This window comes from Poecilia mexicana, unplaced genomic scaffold (genome assembly GCF_051168715.1).
Source record: "Poecilia mexicana isolate PSO_F unplaced genomic scaffold, ASM5116871v1 scaffold_1, whole genome shotgun sequence".
NCBI classification, from domain to species: domain Eukaryota; kingdom Metazoa; phylum Chordata; class Actinopteri; order Cyprinodontiformes; family Poeciliidae; genus Poecilia; species Poecilia mexicana.
Genome location: NW_028263370.1, coordinates 20683413 through 20698952, shown reverse-complemented (window position 1 = coordinate 20698952; position 15540 = coordinate 20683413). Strand labels below are relative to the sequence as shown.

The 15540-nt window shown below is 36.6% G+C and overlaps 1 protein-coding gene across 1 annotated transcript in view; it reads left to right on the top strand.

Moving 5' to 3' along the window:
- The window catches only part of arhgap10 (Rho GTPase activating protein 10), a 56954-nt gene that overhangs the window by 3350 nt on the left and 38064 nt on the right, over positions 1–15540 (top strand). The window contains exons 2-5 of the mRNA XM_014999844.2: positions 9834–9929; positions 10539–10600; positions 13718–13789; positions 13992–14093. Coding sequence (XP_014855330.2) covers positions 9834–9929; positions 10539–10600; positions 13718–13789; positions 13992–14093 — 332 coding nt within the window. The remainder of the gene's footprint in view (positions 1–9833; positions 9930–10538; positions 10601–13717; positions 13790–13991; positions 14094–15540) is intronic.

The window sequence follows — 15540 nt, the reverse complement described above, 5'->3', positions numbered from 1 at the left end:
CTTCTTATTCATTTTGTATGACACATCATTTCAATTTTAGAGTAATTTTATTAGTGACAGGAAAAAATGGTGGCAATTGTGTTTTTAACGTTCTGAAACTTTTCATGTTTTCTAATAAAAAAAGGTGTTGCTTATCATCCGGACACTATTTTATTTACTCGCTATAACCATTACGAACATTTTACATTCCTTTTGCAGCAACATACTTCTCCCAGAGGAACCCCCATGGAGTGATACGGCAGATTTTGGCTGCCATTCACAGGTGGATTCTGATATTGGTTCAGTGTGTTTGTGTCAGACTGTTGCATAGTGTCTCGTTTCAGGAGGACATGCCATGTCTTGCATTCCCTGCTGTAAGGGGCTGTAGCTTAAATATGTAATCCCAGCTTCCCTTTTTTCTTTTTCTTCTTCCGTTTTATGTGTTTCCAAAAATGTGCCCTGATATGCGTCATCTTCAAATTCTCATTAGGTTTGTGAAAGTTTATGAGAATGTCGGTGAATAGGAAACTCTGGTCATGGCCTCCCACTGGGACTATTGCAAAATCTCTTAAAGTTTCAGGAAGGAACTGATGTTCATCTTCTTATGTGCTGACATTAAATTCTCTGTGTCAGTGTTGTTGCCAAAGCTGAGACAGTTTCTCTAAAAATGTCAAAAACATTGCATTATATTGTTTCATTGCTCTCATGGTGACACATTTGTCGTGTTTTTTTTCCCCTTTCAGTTTAGCAGCTGGAGCTTTCGAAATAAGAACTGCGTTCTCTTTTAGTTTTGTTTTTGAAACATTAATAGATAACAAACCCTTAAGCAATGCATCTTATAAAGAAACAAAATCCTAATTTTGAAAGATGTGAACAAATTGTTTGAAGGTCATTCTTAAATCTGAAAAGTGGATGTGAAATCTTAAGATTTTCCAAATATGTACTTTCATTGCCACACACAGATGCCATGAACATCTTTTGTATGGCAATGGTGAATGTTTTGTTTGCTTCCAGATGATGTCAGGTAGATTTTTATTGAATAAAACTGGAACTCAGATCGGAACCTTTTTAATATGTTGGCATTAACTAGAAATATCCCTCCTTCATTACCCACCCAATCAGCAACTCTACTTAAATTCTTCAACATTCCATCCAACCACTTTACAAACCTAGTTTGACTAACCACATGTCCACTTTATAGCTCATTTAACTAATTATCTACCTACTTTACAACCTGTTCAGTTAATTTATCCCCTCTTTCCCATCCGTTCAGCTGATTGAGCCACCAGCTCTACCAAACAGTCTATTAACTTTGCCCAGCTTGTTTTTTCATCCACTTTGCCTGCCTCTTTACCCTTTGACCTCCCATCTTCCCACTTTACACACCCACTTAATGTCCATCAATCAGCAATACCTCCATTCACCTGTTACTCTCTGTCCATCTGCTTGAGCCACTCACCAGCTCCCTTTAACTATTACACTCCACCTGTGTTAGCCATCTGTTTTACTGTGTAAGCCTCCCACCTTTAACTATACAGTCACCCACTTTACATACCCTCTATAATGTCCTCACCAAACTTCATAAGCTTCTGCATCTCATCCACTAAAGATGGAGTTTTAGAATAGCTAACATCCGTCCAAATGGCCAAAAATTGCATCCAATTGAACACAATATTTTGATCTACCTACCATTTAACCAAGCCACTTTAATATCTTAATCCAGAAAATACTGAATTATTCTCCAGTTTTTACAGTATATTGTCAGTTTTAGTTTTAATCTCCACACATTTTTAGACAGATAATAAAAAGTGAAAGACGCAACCAGAAGATCTCAAATTTGCAATGTTTTTATAAATGACAAATTTCATAATGTGAGGGTTGTAACACGCATATTGAGTTTTTTTTTTTTTGTAGTCCGCTGTCCCTTTTCTCTCCTTTTTTTTAAACCTCTGTTGGTTTTTAGGTTTTTCACAGATCCTAGTCGCTGCTCAACCATGAACTCGACTCACATCCTCATTCAAAATTACTAAAAGGTCTTTCAAAGCAAATATTTGTAAACATAAGTATAATACTCACATTTAAGAGCAAGAACTGAATGTTTAACCTCTTCAACAGGTTTTAACATTTCTTTCCTCACAGGCTGGGACGTTCATAATAAGTCTCTTTCTTTTAGTGAATCGAGCCTTGGGTCATTTTGAGTTGAGTATAAGCAAATAAGAGTGTTGTTCTTGCACACACTCGGGGTGGAGCTCAGCGCCAGCCTACCTGCCATGTGGACATTGCTCCTGCTGTAGAGTCCCGTGTGACCGTGTTGCTTCTCCTCTGCAGAGATCATCCAGATTAACAGAAAGGTTCCTCCTTTAAATGCATGCTATAATTTGCATGTTCGGATTGTTGCAATGTCACTGCTCGTTTTTTATTGGTGTGATTCTCTGTTTCCGGACATTTTTGTTGATTAAAAAATAAGTTAAAGTGCCGAGCAGAGAGATAAATGTGTTGACCTGTGTTCCTGCAGTAAATATTGACTCATTTCGGGGCTTTTGTGAGTGCAAGACCATATTTGCATGGTAATGTGTTTCACTTTTTGTTTGACCTCAGAGCGAGCTAGTGTTTGGGTAGCGAGAAGCAGAGCTGTTATCTCCCTCGGCTGCCACAGCTGAGAGGATGTCCCACTATGGAAAGTCCTTGGTTGTGGGAGGAAACTTTGAAACCCGGCCCTGAGCCAGAGAGTCGTGACATGGAAGTGCCCACTTGTACAGAACGATGCAGATGGGCTTCTGTTTCACAGGGTTTCCTCCATCCCCTGTCTTTACCCTTTCATTGTTTTCTGAAACCAACATATTATATATATTTTTTTAATGCAGTAATATCCTCATTAATAGTTTGATGTTGCTCTTTAAGGGTTGTTATTGCTGCAATAAAACCCTCAAGTCGACATAACAAACGATTGCTGTCAGGTCTGCTTCTGGACTTTCTCAAGAAAACTGGCAATTTATTTAGTGGATTTGTCTTTGTAAAGGCCGGTCATGCGATGGTCCCCTTCTCCTTGGCAGACAGGTTTAAGAGTAGCCTGTCAGGGTGTGCTTTGGCAGCCTGCTCCTGTCTGTAATCACATTACTTGGTCTGCCAAAGAGCCACATCACAATCTTTCATTAAAATTGCATTAGCTCAAGATGTGAGCTCATTTGGGAGGAAAGGATTTTATCGCTTTCTGCAGAAAGAAGCCCTGCTTCTTTTTTGGTGCAAATGTGCACAAATGTTTTGCGCACATTTGGCATGTTTTCTAAAATCAGGATGGCATGTTTTCTAAAATGCCATCCTGATTTTGTAATCAAACGCCTGGTCAGGGCTAACCGGATGCAGCACTCTGCAGCCTCTCCCTGCACACTTGTTTTGAGGATCAGGAAGCCATGAATGAAGTAATGGATGTTTAGTGGGCAGGGAGCTGAGGGGGCAGGGACACGGTGGGAGGGGATGTTCGAGCCGGCTCTGTCCGGGCCAAAGGTTGGAGTTGAGTGGAGCAGAAATTCAGCCTGGAAGAGATGGGGAGAGTGAAACGGGAAGTGCTGTGGAAAGGCCACTGTGGAAACACAGAGGGCAGCTCTGACCTCAGTGGCAAATCTGATCATGCTGTAAGAAATCATAACAAACAGCCCGCCTACTAGTGCCAATTAATACACTGCGGAGTATTTAATAGCAGCTGCTCTTTGACACGGACTTGCATTTTATGTTTGAGGTTTAGGAAAAACTTTTGGTGGAGCATCCATTACATAGGATGCTGTTTCCTGCTCTCAGAGCTGGACATTATGAAACGATGGGAATAAGACACTACGCCCTCTTTCAATATGTTGGATTTTGCAAATTATTTCTAAAACTCTGACCTTTACAGAGTTAAAAAGTTAATAAATATAATGTCAAGAGAACAAAACGCACAGCAGATTTGACCCTGTCAGTATTCAATAAGCAAAGATAAAGCTAAATTAGACAATAAAACATGTTTGGAAAGAGTTAAACACTGGTTCAGTAACTCTAGAACCACCTAGATTAATAACCTGACATATTTGAGTTTATCAATATGTCAGGTTATCATTATGGAGGGAATTTAGTCCACATTTTTATATTAATTTTCTTGAGGATTGTGGGAGTTTTTTTTGTTGATAAAACTCTTTGAAGGTTCTGCCACAACGTATCAAATGGATTTTTATTAAAATGATAATGTTCTGATACGTGAGGCATTTATTGATGAAAAAAGTAATCAGAGTTTAATAAGTAGCAAAAAGTCCTCGTTATCTGACCTGTTCACCAGTCTGAGCCGATCAGAGAATGTTTTTGTCAGATTGTTTAATGGAGCTGTGCTTTTTAAGGCCTGTGGTGTTTTTATTTAATGGATCATTTCTGTGGATTTAAATCTTAAGGTTGGATTTAAATAATTGCAGAACCTTTTTTTGTTCCCCGAGATGTAAATGCTTGGTGTTGAAACCAGGTTTACTTTCTTTTTCTATAACTATAGTTTCATAAAAAAAGTTTGATCATCACTTCAATTCTGAAATTATTTTTTAATCCCAAAGGAAAATTAAATGTTGTTGTAGCTCATATTGTAAATATTATTCCAAAATGTGCTGCTGGGTTTACTTTGTAACATGGCTACAGATGGGGAAAGTCTCGTAACGCTGTTGGTATGAGCAGACGGGCATAAATCGAAACGTAATCAAAGCACAATGTCACAGCAGGCATGAAGAGAGCAGAGCATGTGATAAATAACACTCCAGGCTAGAACTGAACTGGTATGGAGCATTCATTTAGCATCTGCTCTATCTGTTTACTGTCAATTCAACAATCAACACAAAAAAAATCACCACATCCTGTTGCACAAAATATGCATTCATGGTTTGTAATTTAAGAATGAATTATATGGTCTATGCAACTTTTTTTTTGCTTTATCAGTTTGCCTGTTGCACTGTGAAACATTTACTTCATCAACTTGCTTTTAGAGCTTAAAGCTGCACATTTTAGTTAACATTGATTTGGTATATTTCAGTTTTTATCAATAAAATCCTTCTTCTGTTGTAGCTACTAGAATGTGAGTGTATATGTCAGAACCCTCTTTTCTGGGAAACTAATGTTTAAGTGAAAAGTGAAGACTTGGGGCTGTTTTTTTTTAGAGGAACGTTGCTTTCAGTTTCAGATAGAGATGAGGTGGGGTCTGTATGAGTCATGCTTCGAAGCCTGGACTCTGGGGCCTCTCTGGTGTTCAGCCTAGAAACTAGCCAAGTTTGACAGTTCCCAGGTTTACTCCGAAATACCTTGCTTTAAAAGGCAAAAATCCGAAGAAGACTTTGCCTTGAACTGCTGTGTGCCCTGGAGTGTGTGGTATTTCTGTCTTGTAATGCTTCTTTTCTCTTGGAGAGGCTTCCCTGTCCGTCTCTCGCACATTTGTGTTTGTCTTTGCAGTTGCTGTTTCCCCCTGCCCTGCTTGTTGTCTGATTCTCATTATTGCTGGAGCATCATAAAAATCAAGTAATGTTCATTCTTCCTGTTTTATGTCATAAGTTTCATTGCTGGGTTATATTTTAACAGTCCTCCCTGGTGCAGTTGGGCTGTTTTGTGCACTCTGGGCATATGGCTTTCATAAAGAGCCAGCATGTTTATCCATTTACATAAGTGTTGTTGGAATGCACTTAAGTAATGTTCAGAGATGTAAAACTCAAACCTGTCTTTGATAAAATAGAAAAATAACCATGTTTAATTTATTTATAAAAAGAATGCCAAAAACACAAAGTTGTTCTTTGTTTCACCATAATGACAGCAACAGAAAAAAACCCAACGTATTGCCTAATGTGTCTGTTCTGCACAATGACTGTACTGTTCATGAATCTCTACAAAAAACTGGCACATTTCAGCAACATGGCGAGTGACACATAAGCGTGTTGATTCACAATCGTGTGACATTTTAATGTTTTTTTTTTGGCAAAGTGCGTCAAGGTTCAGTGTAATTATGTCAAAACATGTTTTCACCATGTTGTGAAGCAGCTGAAAGGTGGCTGAAACAAGGACTGTAATCACGTCTTCACACAGCATTACAATCTTAAAATCTGCCATGTGGTCTTTACAAAGTGTCGGTGAGGTCTTGTACACATTAACGCAATGGGAACTCCATTGCACGTGATGGAGTGTGACAGTTTCCTGATTGTGTCAAGCATACACAATAACATCCATAGTGACCTTCAGGTGGTTTACTATCATGGTGGCAGCATAAGAGGTTCTGGGCGGAGCATGTGGGAGAGATCAGATTGTATTAAACACGTGGGACTCTGTGCTCTCTCGTGTTTGATTGGGAATTTAAAATGGGAATGACCATGCTTGCTTCCTGCTTTGTCTAAGACCTCATCCTCTATACGCTACAGTAGCAATGATCCAACTCATACAAGTACTGTAAGACTTTTTCAGCTGCTTTTCTGACTTTAAACTCAAAGGCTACAACATGCTTTTCTGATGCTTTTCACCCTTTTCAACTCTACGCAATTGTAATGAAATGACAATTGCATAGATGCTTTGAATGCTGTAAAGATGCTTTGAATGCTGTGAAGCATTCAAAGCATCTTTACAGTGAAATCACCCATGCATTCAGACGCTGATGACGGCAGGTAACTACATTGTAGCCACAGCTGCCCTGGGCCAGTCTGAAGCGAGGCTGCCATACACCAGTGATCGCCACCATCAGGCAGGATAGGTGAAGTCTTCTCCAAGGACACAACGACAGAAACGAACCGGCAACACACAGATTGCAGGACGAACTTGTACCTCATAAACATTTACCTGTTACTTTCTGCTTTTCAACACAAAAAATGTGACGTAGGAACAGAAGTGAAAAAAGAGTGAGAGAAATTTCAAACATCATCAGATATTACAGATCCTGTTCACCACTACTTTTTACTTTCAGATTGCTTGATTGCCTTTTCACTTCATTTATTGACAGTTTGTCAAAAAAAAGTGTCACCTGTTTGTGTGTGGCTGCCGTCATTCCACTTACTGTGAATAAAACGATTAGAGGAGGCTCACCTTTTATGGACTCGCCCATGCCGGTTTGGATTCCTGCTGTCTGTTTGGTTTGGATCCTCTTGGATTTACAGTCGCTTCAGATAAAATGGATACATCCATCTTTTAACTGCCTCAATATTCACCTCTGGTGGTAGACTTACGTTTGCCAGAATGCTTTCTATTGTTTAGATCGATCAGTAACCTTCACCAGGTTTCTGATCTGGCAAAGGTTATGGGCAGAAACAGAAAAGATTTAGTGTAATGTGTTTTATTATCACATTGTTTTATCATGTTTGTTATCTGTATCTAATGAATGAACGAACGTGGACCTTTTTTTTTTGTCACGTTAAGATGAGGAGAAAAATCCCAACTGATTTTACTTGAAAAGAGTTGATTATATATTTATAGCCAGGCTTTTTGCCAACAATTCCCCTGAGGTAAAATGTGCTCACAAAACATTTCCTCTAAAAGGATATTTAAAGGCCTTATCAAAACACAAATACTTATAAATGCTGCAATACCAAAGCTGCTCTATTGTTAAGGAATCTTCTCAGCTTCCTGTACAACAAGAACTTTGCAGACCTGACATTAACCGGCATCATGACTGATTCTAGATATAAGCGGACAGCTTTAAGCATGAGTGTTTACACTTATTTATTAAAATCTGAGTAAATATCACTGTTTATTCTTTAGATTCTGTCCTGGGAGGAGAATTAAATGATTTGTGACTTTGCACAATTCACTATAACTGGAGACTTTGACTGTACAACACCATGGAAAAACAGCCAATGTCTTGCTGGCAGTTCGGGCTGAAAATAATCGAAAATAATTTTTTTTTGAAAATTTTTTTCAAAATTGTTTCTGATGAGTAAATTTATTTTTGCACAACTATTATAATCAACAAAAATGCAGCTAGTAATGCCCTACCTTTTGGTTGTACACTTTAGGAAGCCTATCCTCTAAGAGTTTCTACCAGGGCATACATATTTGTCTTGTTTTGTAAAGATAGTCATCTTTGATTTACTGGTTACTGTTGAATTCCTGAATATATCATGTGATTTATTCAGATGTCGTTACACTCACTAAGTTGTTTTCTGTCTACTTCTCAGCACCTCTATTATTATTTTGGTCTCATTTTGATTCATAGCCATTTTAAAAAAATGTGCATATAGACCTTTAAAGAATAATATATGCATTTTTATTCTATTTTTTGTATTTGATAGGTAAGCATGGTTTGACTTTATCAGTAACAGCCTTTTAAATTTTCAAATGCTGGAAGCATTTTCTTCACATGACATGAACATGTGCACGTCACGTATGCATGTTCATTTTAAACAACATTTTAAATATTTTTGTGATTACAAGAGATATCCACATGATGACTCTTCTTTTTTTAGTGGAGTCACAGGCTTGCATTCAGAATGCTGAACTAATGCAGATAATAATCCCAGACGAACCCTGAAGGCGTTCTGAGCGAAGCCTTCCTCAGTTGATTTTGGTTGTGTTAAAACTTGTACGATTAGATTACCCAAGACGGATGATTGGGCCAGGATTGAATGGGTACTTAAGAAGGTTTAAAAGTTATTACTAAGATAAAATCCACCCATCTAGTTCCAGACTCTGACATATCTCTCACATGTTTAGCCAAAACAATGCTACTAAGAAAAAAAAATGACATTAAAAATAAATTGAAACAGTGGAATTATTTGTTAAAGATTCTCAGTCCTGTAAACCAAAGTGGGATTTAAAGGCCAAAGAACATGAATACATGTGCCATGATATATATATATATATATATATATATATATATATATATATATATATATAATATATATATATATATATAATATATATGTGTGTGTGTTTGTCTGGAGTTCTGAGAAGATGTGAGATTGTATTTTCTTAATTTTTTAGCAATTTATCCTGGTTTTGGGAATTATGCTGAAAATGTACCATGGGTTCACTGACAAATCGGCTGGCCGATGCGTCCACGTAAAATCAAGTTTACGCACCAACCTTATCTGCCTCTGCAGAGTCTGGAAATCAGCCACTGTCAGCTGTTGCTCTGCTGTGAGAGAGGGATGACTGGTCACAATAGTCATCCCACACAAAACATCGAAATCTGCAAAGATTGGAGTCAGTAGGTCAAGATTTTTAAAGATCAGAGATCGGCCAGAAAACGGCCATCTGTTGAGCCCTAAAATTTACTGATGAGTTTGACATTGTATACTTTCTCCAATACTTTAGGTTAATGTAGTTTACATTATTAAAAAATAACACAAAGAGCCTGTAATCCTAATTGATACAATGTTTATTCGTGGTAAATATGTTTTTTTGCAGAAAACGTAATATTAAGTTCAAAGTCCTCTACCACAGTAGTAATAGAGTTGGATAGGCATACTTGGTAATGTAAAGTTGAGGTTTTTGCTTTTATGGGTACAATTTGCATAACATGGTAAATATGTTGACAGCTGTCTTTGGTAACATTTTGCTTGCAGACAGATACCAAGTTTGCTCTTTCTTGTGGTGTCATCTTCTGTACATAGATGTGTGCTTAACAGGATGTAGCAGAATATAGTCAGACAGGATGTTAGCATTGTGGTCCAAACACATCAAACCTACTTTTCAAACACATTAAATCTCTTGACTGTAAATGATTTCCTAGCATTGACTCTTGGCACAATATTTGATTTAGTTTAGGTACTGTTGTATGTTCTTATAACTGTGAATGTAACTTTTTTTATATAAACTTGCACTTATTAAAATATTTTGTAATTATTATTTTTTTCTTTGTTCTGTTTGCAACTACCTTTCAGAGCTCGGGATGGCTCAGCGAAAGTTTGCCCAGTGCCTGGGAGAGTTTCAGTTTGAGTACATCGGCGATGCAAAAACTGACGATGAGAAATGCATCGGTGAGAGTGGTTTCTCCCTTCTCGTGTGATGACAGAACTAACCACTGGTTTTGTCACGGTCTTTATAGAAATGCACTTCAAATGTTTGTTTACTCTTCTTTTTCCACCAGCCAATTAAGAACAGCCACAGCTAGAGTTATTCAACCCTCACTGCAATTTCCTTTATTTATTTTTTGGCTAGTTTTTTGTTTGTTTGTTTTGTTTTTTTCAGCTATAATATTTTATCTTAATTTTACTCCACTTTAAATCAGGTTTCTAGACAGATTAAAACAAGTAGCTGCTGCTTGCAATATAAAAAATAAACAAGTATGATATAAATTTCTTAACACCATATTACAAGTGATTTTCTTTTCCTTAAGACATTTTAAGTAGGATTTAATGCTAAATTAAGATAAAATGCTTGTAATTTAATTTTATTTAACTAGTTAAGCTGTTTTATTGCAAACTCTTAAATAATTTAGATCCTTCCTGGAAACCTAATTTGCAGCAGATGTTCAATAATATTTTGTGAAACTGATTGATGCTCATAGCACAGCTGAGATGTGTTTGAGAAAGACAGACGGGATGAATAAGTGATTCTAATTATTGTTTTTTTTTTTGCCTCTATAGATGAGTCTTTGCAAGAGTTTTCCATGTTCTTGAAAAATCTAGAGGAACAAAGAGAGCTGATGGTGAGAAGGTTTTAACTCTATTTACAACCCTGGGAAAAATAAGTGTGGGTTTGAGACCAGATGCACACAATGTTTTGCAATTATTTCTTAACTGCCCACATGTAATTATTTCAGTTTTTTGTGTGAATTAGACTTGGCTCAGCAAAGTTGTAGTTTTATTTTTACATATTTGGCTAAAGTAGTTAACCTATTTTTGCCAGATTCTTTATTTATTTTACATTAACATTTACAATCCTAATTGCACTGAATGAACAAATTAAAGTTGTGTTTTGTTTTTAAGTTAGACTAAGTTTGTGAAACTATTGGTGTATTTAAGTGTGCTGAACTGGTCCAGCATTATCAGATGAATTTCTAATTCAGTACAACTATGTCTGTATTCAGAAACAAGTTTTAAAAAAGGGGGAAAAAGGAGCGTTTTAAATAAATTCCACAATGTTTTTCTTTATTGGATCTGTATTGGCCAATACTAAACAAAAACAGTGGATTTGTGCATCCCTACTTAATTAGGCTGGATTTGTAAAGTAATGTTACCTCAGAACTTTAAACTGAAGGATTGGAACAAATATAACAAATTTAAAACTGGAACTACTTAAAACTTTGGTGTACCTTTATAGAGTTAACCATTTGTCCAGATGCACCTCACTGGTTTATTGGTTGAGTGTACCAAGGTGAGTCGAGTGGCTGCAATAAAAAAAAGAAACAAAAAGGCAGATTACTGGAATAATTTACCAGCTGCTCGGTATATTGGCCCACCTTCACCATAAAGTATTTATCTTCAGTGCAGTTTAACATTTAAAGTCCATATATGTTTGATATCCATCTGATTCTGAAATATGTTGCTTTTTATCTTATATATTTTCTTAAGTCAGACATGCTTTCTGTGACTTTTTTCTTTTAAAATTTAAAATATTGCTCATGTTTACCCACCTGGACAGTTCACTTGTCAATTTAGAGAATAATTAACTATTTCTGATAATAATGGCATGTTAGAATTTACCTAAATTGCTGTTTCTTAAAATTATATATTTTATTTTTAAGAAGCTATATTATATTTAGATGGAAAAACACATGTATATATTCATACTTCCTTTAACATTTACCACATTTAACCTGTATACATATCAATAATATGTAGGAATTGATTTTAGTTCATGTCTGAATGCAAATGCATTTGTATCTCATCTCTTCTGTTGAACGATGAGAATCCTTTTGCTATTCAATAATCGCAAAAAGCTTTGATACACGCTCAGAAGATATTTATTTCAAGTATTTCTCATACCCACATCATTCAGCTGACACAGTCAACCAGTTCTATTATTGCTAATGTTTGAACAGTTTTTCATCATGTTTCTGGATCAGCTGCCTGGGAGTGGCTGCACAGTTGACTGCATCGCAGTTGGACATTATAAACATCATAGGTTTACATAACAAGACAAAATCTCATAAGGAGCAACTGGGAGCAAGTCCACAGCTCTGCAACTCCTTACTCATAAAACTAACATGTGACTAAGGTAGCAGTGTTAAAGTCAGGTATTTTAAGAGCTACTGAAATCACACCTCAGGTAGTTAAGAAGCAGAAGTACTTTGGAGCCATTTGAAGACTTTTGTTTAGTGATATTTGATAGTTGAAGTTAGTGATACTTGCACGCTTTACAGTGCCTGAGATTTTGTGTAAAAGTCAGTTTTCCGAGTAATGTCTGTCTGTAGTGTCTGAGGTAAAGGTGAGAACCCGTCATCAGTGGCTGACTGATATGATGGTTGTGCCAAGCATAGACCGCAGCGGTAAGCACTGCTCAGCACAGAGTGATGACATCACACTGCAAACAGAGGAAGCAGTATGCATGCACAGACATGCCTTGCAGCCAGCGCAGCAGAACGACTAAAACATTAACAACCGGTTGCATCCCAAGCTCTCTGTTCATGTTTATGTAAAATTTAGTACTTTACATAAACAGCCATAAAAGCATAAATTTTTATTTACAAGTTTAGTTGTAAATAAATTCAAAATGCAAATATACAACATAAGTAATTGAGTTAGTACAGTGTAGGCCTGTTACAATAACAACATTTTATTGCGCCAGCGGTTATTGCAATAAATCTATAACATTGTTGTTTTGAGATCATTTTCAAGTAATGTAAAGGTAATGGAATAGTAAACCAAGAACACATTTTCAAAGATAAATAAAGTTTAAATTCTAATGAACATTTAACACTGAAACTGAAAGACATCTAAAATACAACAAAACAGAAACAACAAATAAAATGGAAACTGATGTCTGTAAACAAAATTGTCCTTCAGAAAAGGACTAGTTCAAAAAACTAGAAGACTTCTGTCATCTAGTTTTTGTTAGAAAGAGAGAAAAGAGAACAATAAATCACTCAAATGGAAATTATTGAGCTTGTTTTAATTTATCAAGCGATGAATTGATTTATTGATTATTGCAACAGGCCTGTTGGTGCAGTGCCTTGCAAATGACTTGATACCTTTTCAACATTTCATATTTTTTCTTACACTGAAACCAACAGAAAGCAGGATGGATTTCAAACTTTAATTTGCAGATGAACATTTGAAAAGTGGGATGTAGATTTGTAGATTAACCCCAGAACAGAATTGTGAAGACACAGGAATCACAGCAAACAAGTCTAGAAATGCACCTTTGAAAAGGTTTAAAGCCAGGTTTTGTTCTAAAACACAAACCCTGAACTTTGAATAGATCTCCCAGAGCTCTGATCAGTCCATCCTCCAACAACGAAGGACACAACTCTGAACTGACAAGCTGGGTGAGACGAGCAATAATCAGATACAATGAACCCCTGACTAGTCACAGTTGGCACCCTAATGACTGGCGTTTGCAAGGCAGCCAATCCTGGTGCGGCATTCATTTTCCTTGGCACTGATTGGCAAATTTGTAGATGATGGATATTTATATAAAATGTTGAAAAGCACCATAATTTGGTCTATCATTTGTTGTTCTATCACTTAAAGTCCTACTTTTAAATCTTTGTACTGTGTATACCAAAAGGATTATTTGGTTTCCACTGTTTGTTTGAGTTACTGGAAGTTCTAGAAAGTAATTATATTTTATTGAGATAAAATAATATCTGTTCTCGCTATAGATGCGAAACATCACAGAAACTTTAATGAAACCCCTCGAGAAGTTCAGGAAGGAGCAGCTCGGTAACGTGAGGGTAATGTATGATGTTTCATTGCTTTTTCTTCAAATTTCTTCTTAATTTTAGTGGATCTATTTGAATCTTAATGATAACCTTTTAGATTGTTTGCCAGCTATAATTAATGATTAAAAATAGAGACCAGCTTAATTCTTTTGAATATTGTTTTTCTGAAACTAATCACACTTTTTCGTGTTTTTTGTTTTGTTTTTTCTGCAAGGCGGAAAGAAAAAGGTATGAAAAAGAAACAGAAAAGTACTACAGCTCCCTGGAGAAGCTTTTAAATTTGTCGGCAAAGAAGAAGGAGCCTCAGCTGCAAGAGGTATTTATCTTTCCAAGAACATAACACACAAAAAAAGAAAAATCTTTCTAGTTAGGTTTTTTGTTACACTTGCTTGTTTACTGTGTTTGGTTTTCACTGACATGTTGGACTTGGGGCTACTGCTGCTTTCTGCAGTTTCTGGATCAGTTGTTACTATACAACCTTTAGTTGATTATTATGAACTGCTTGGAAACCAGCAGCGTTTTATGTAACCCTTCTGACATCTTGTTTTTGTCCGTCGTTAATGCCATGTTGTTTGTATTGGCCAGCCAGAACGGAGGCTTGAACTTGTGAACATTACTTCGGCAGCCTGTTCTGTTCTGATCCAGGGCTACCAACAGCAACTTCCGTCACACGTTATAAACAGTCCTAACTGTACCAATACTTCATTCATGACATTCAAGATAATCAACTTACAGAACAGTGATGATGTCATTGACTCCAGCATGTGAACGTTCAGCTCGTGTGTGGATAATTCGTGGTTCGTAATTGTGGATTTGTTGATTGTAACTCCAAAATATTCTAAAGAAAATGCAGCTTGGAAAGCTGAACTGCCTAGGCCCCATTCTTCCTGATATGCTATTGGCTGGTGTTTGCAAAGCAGCCAATCTATGAGCAGTATTGATTTTCCTTGGCACTGATTGGCTGTGTTCAAGACTGTAGAGGTTAGCTTCTGTTGTACAGTATCCAATGTGTATCAAGGTATACTTTGTGTTTAAACTATTAGTAGGCAGTTGTTTAATATCAGATCAGAGGGGGTTTCAAGTATTTATGGATTTTTAATGTACTAATTGATATTTTGCAAATTATATTTAACTATCGGCATATTTTATTTCTTGCTGTAGCTCAGGAGTTGTCAGTAAGCCTATTTCTGCCCCGTTTCTCATTGTAGTGCACTGTTGTTTATTTTAAAATCCTTTTCATTGACAAGAGTCGTGGTTTCCAGTTCCCAGTCAGGAAATGGTGGATTAAAACTGAGGTCTGTGTAATTTTTACTCATGGTTATAATAGATCCCCTACCAGGCCCCTAACTTGCTCTTAATCTCACTCTTGTTTGTATTCCTGCAAAACACACACAATTACAGTTATTACATTGGTTGCCCAGGATCAAAATTGTAAATAGATTATAATTTTACCCATTTTGTTTGTGCTTTGCAACATTTTTAATGGCATAATGATGTGTGGAGTTCAGGGAAAAAAAGAAATTGTTACAAAACATAGTTTGGGAAATATGAATAAGATTTTGCGACTATACACAACGGCTACATTTTAAGGCATTTTCCACATTTCCAGTTTCCTGTTCATTTCATCTTTCTGGCATTTTTTTTAAGCTTTAAAGTTCACTTTGACACTGACAACTGGAGCCTGTCCTGTCCTTGGCAAAGCACTCCTTAATTTGAGCTTCCTCAGACGTCCTTCTGTCTTTCCTGTTAGGTGCCTGTGTGCG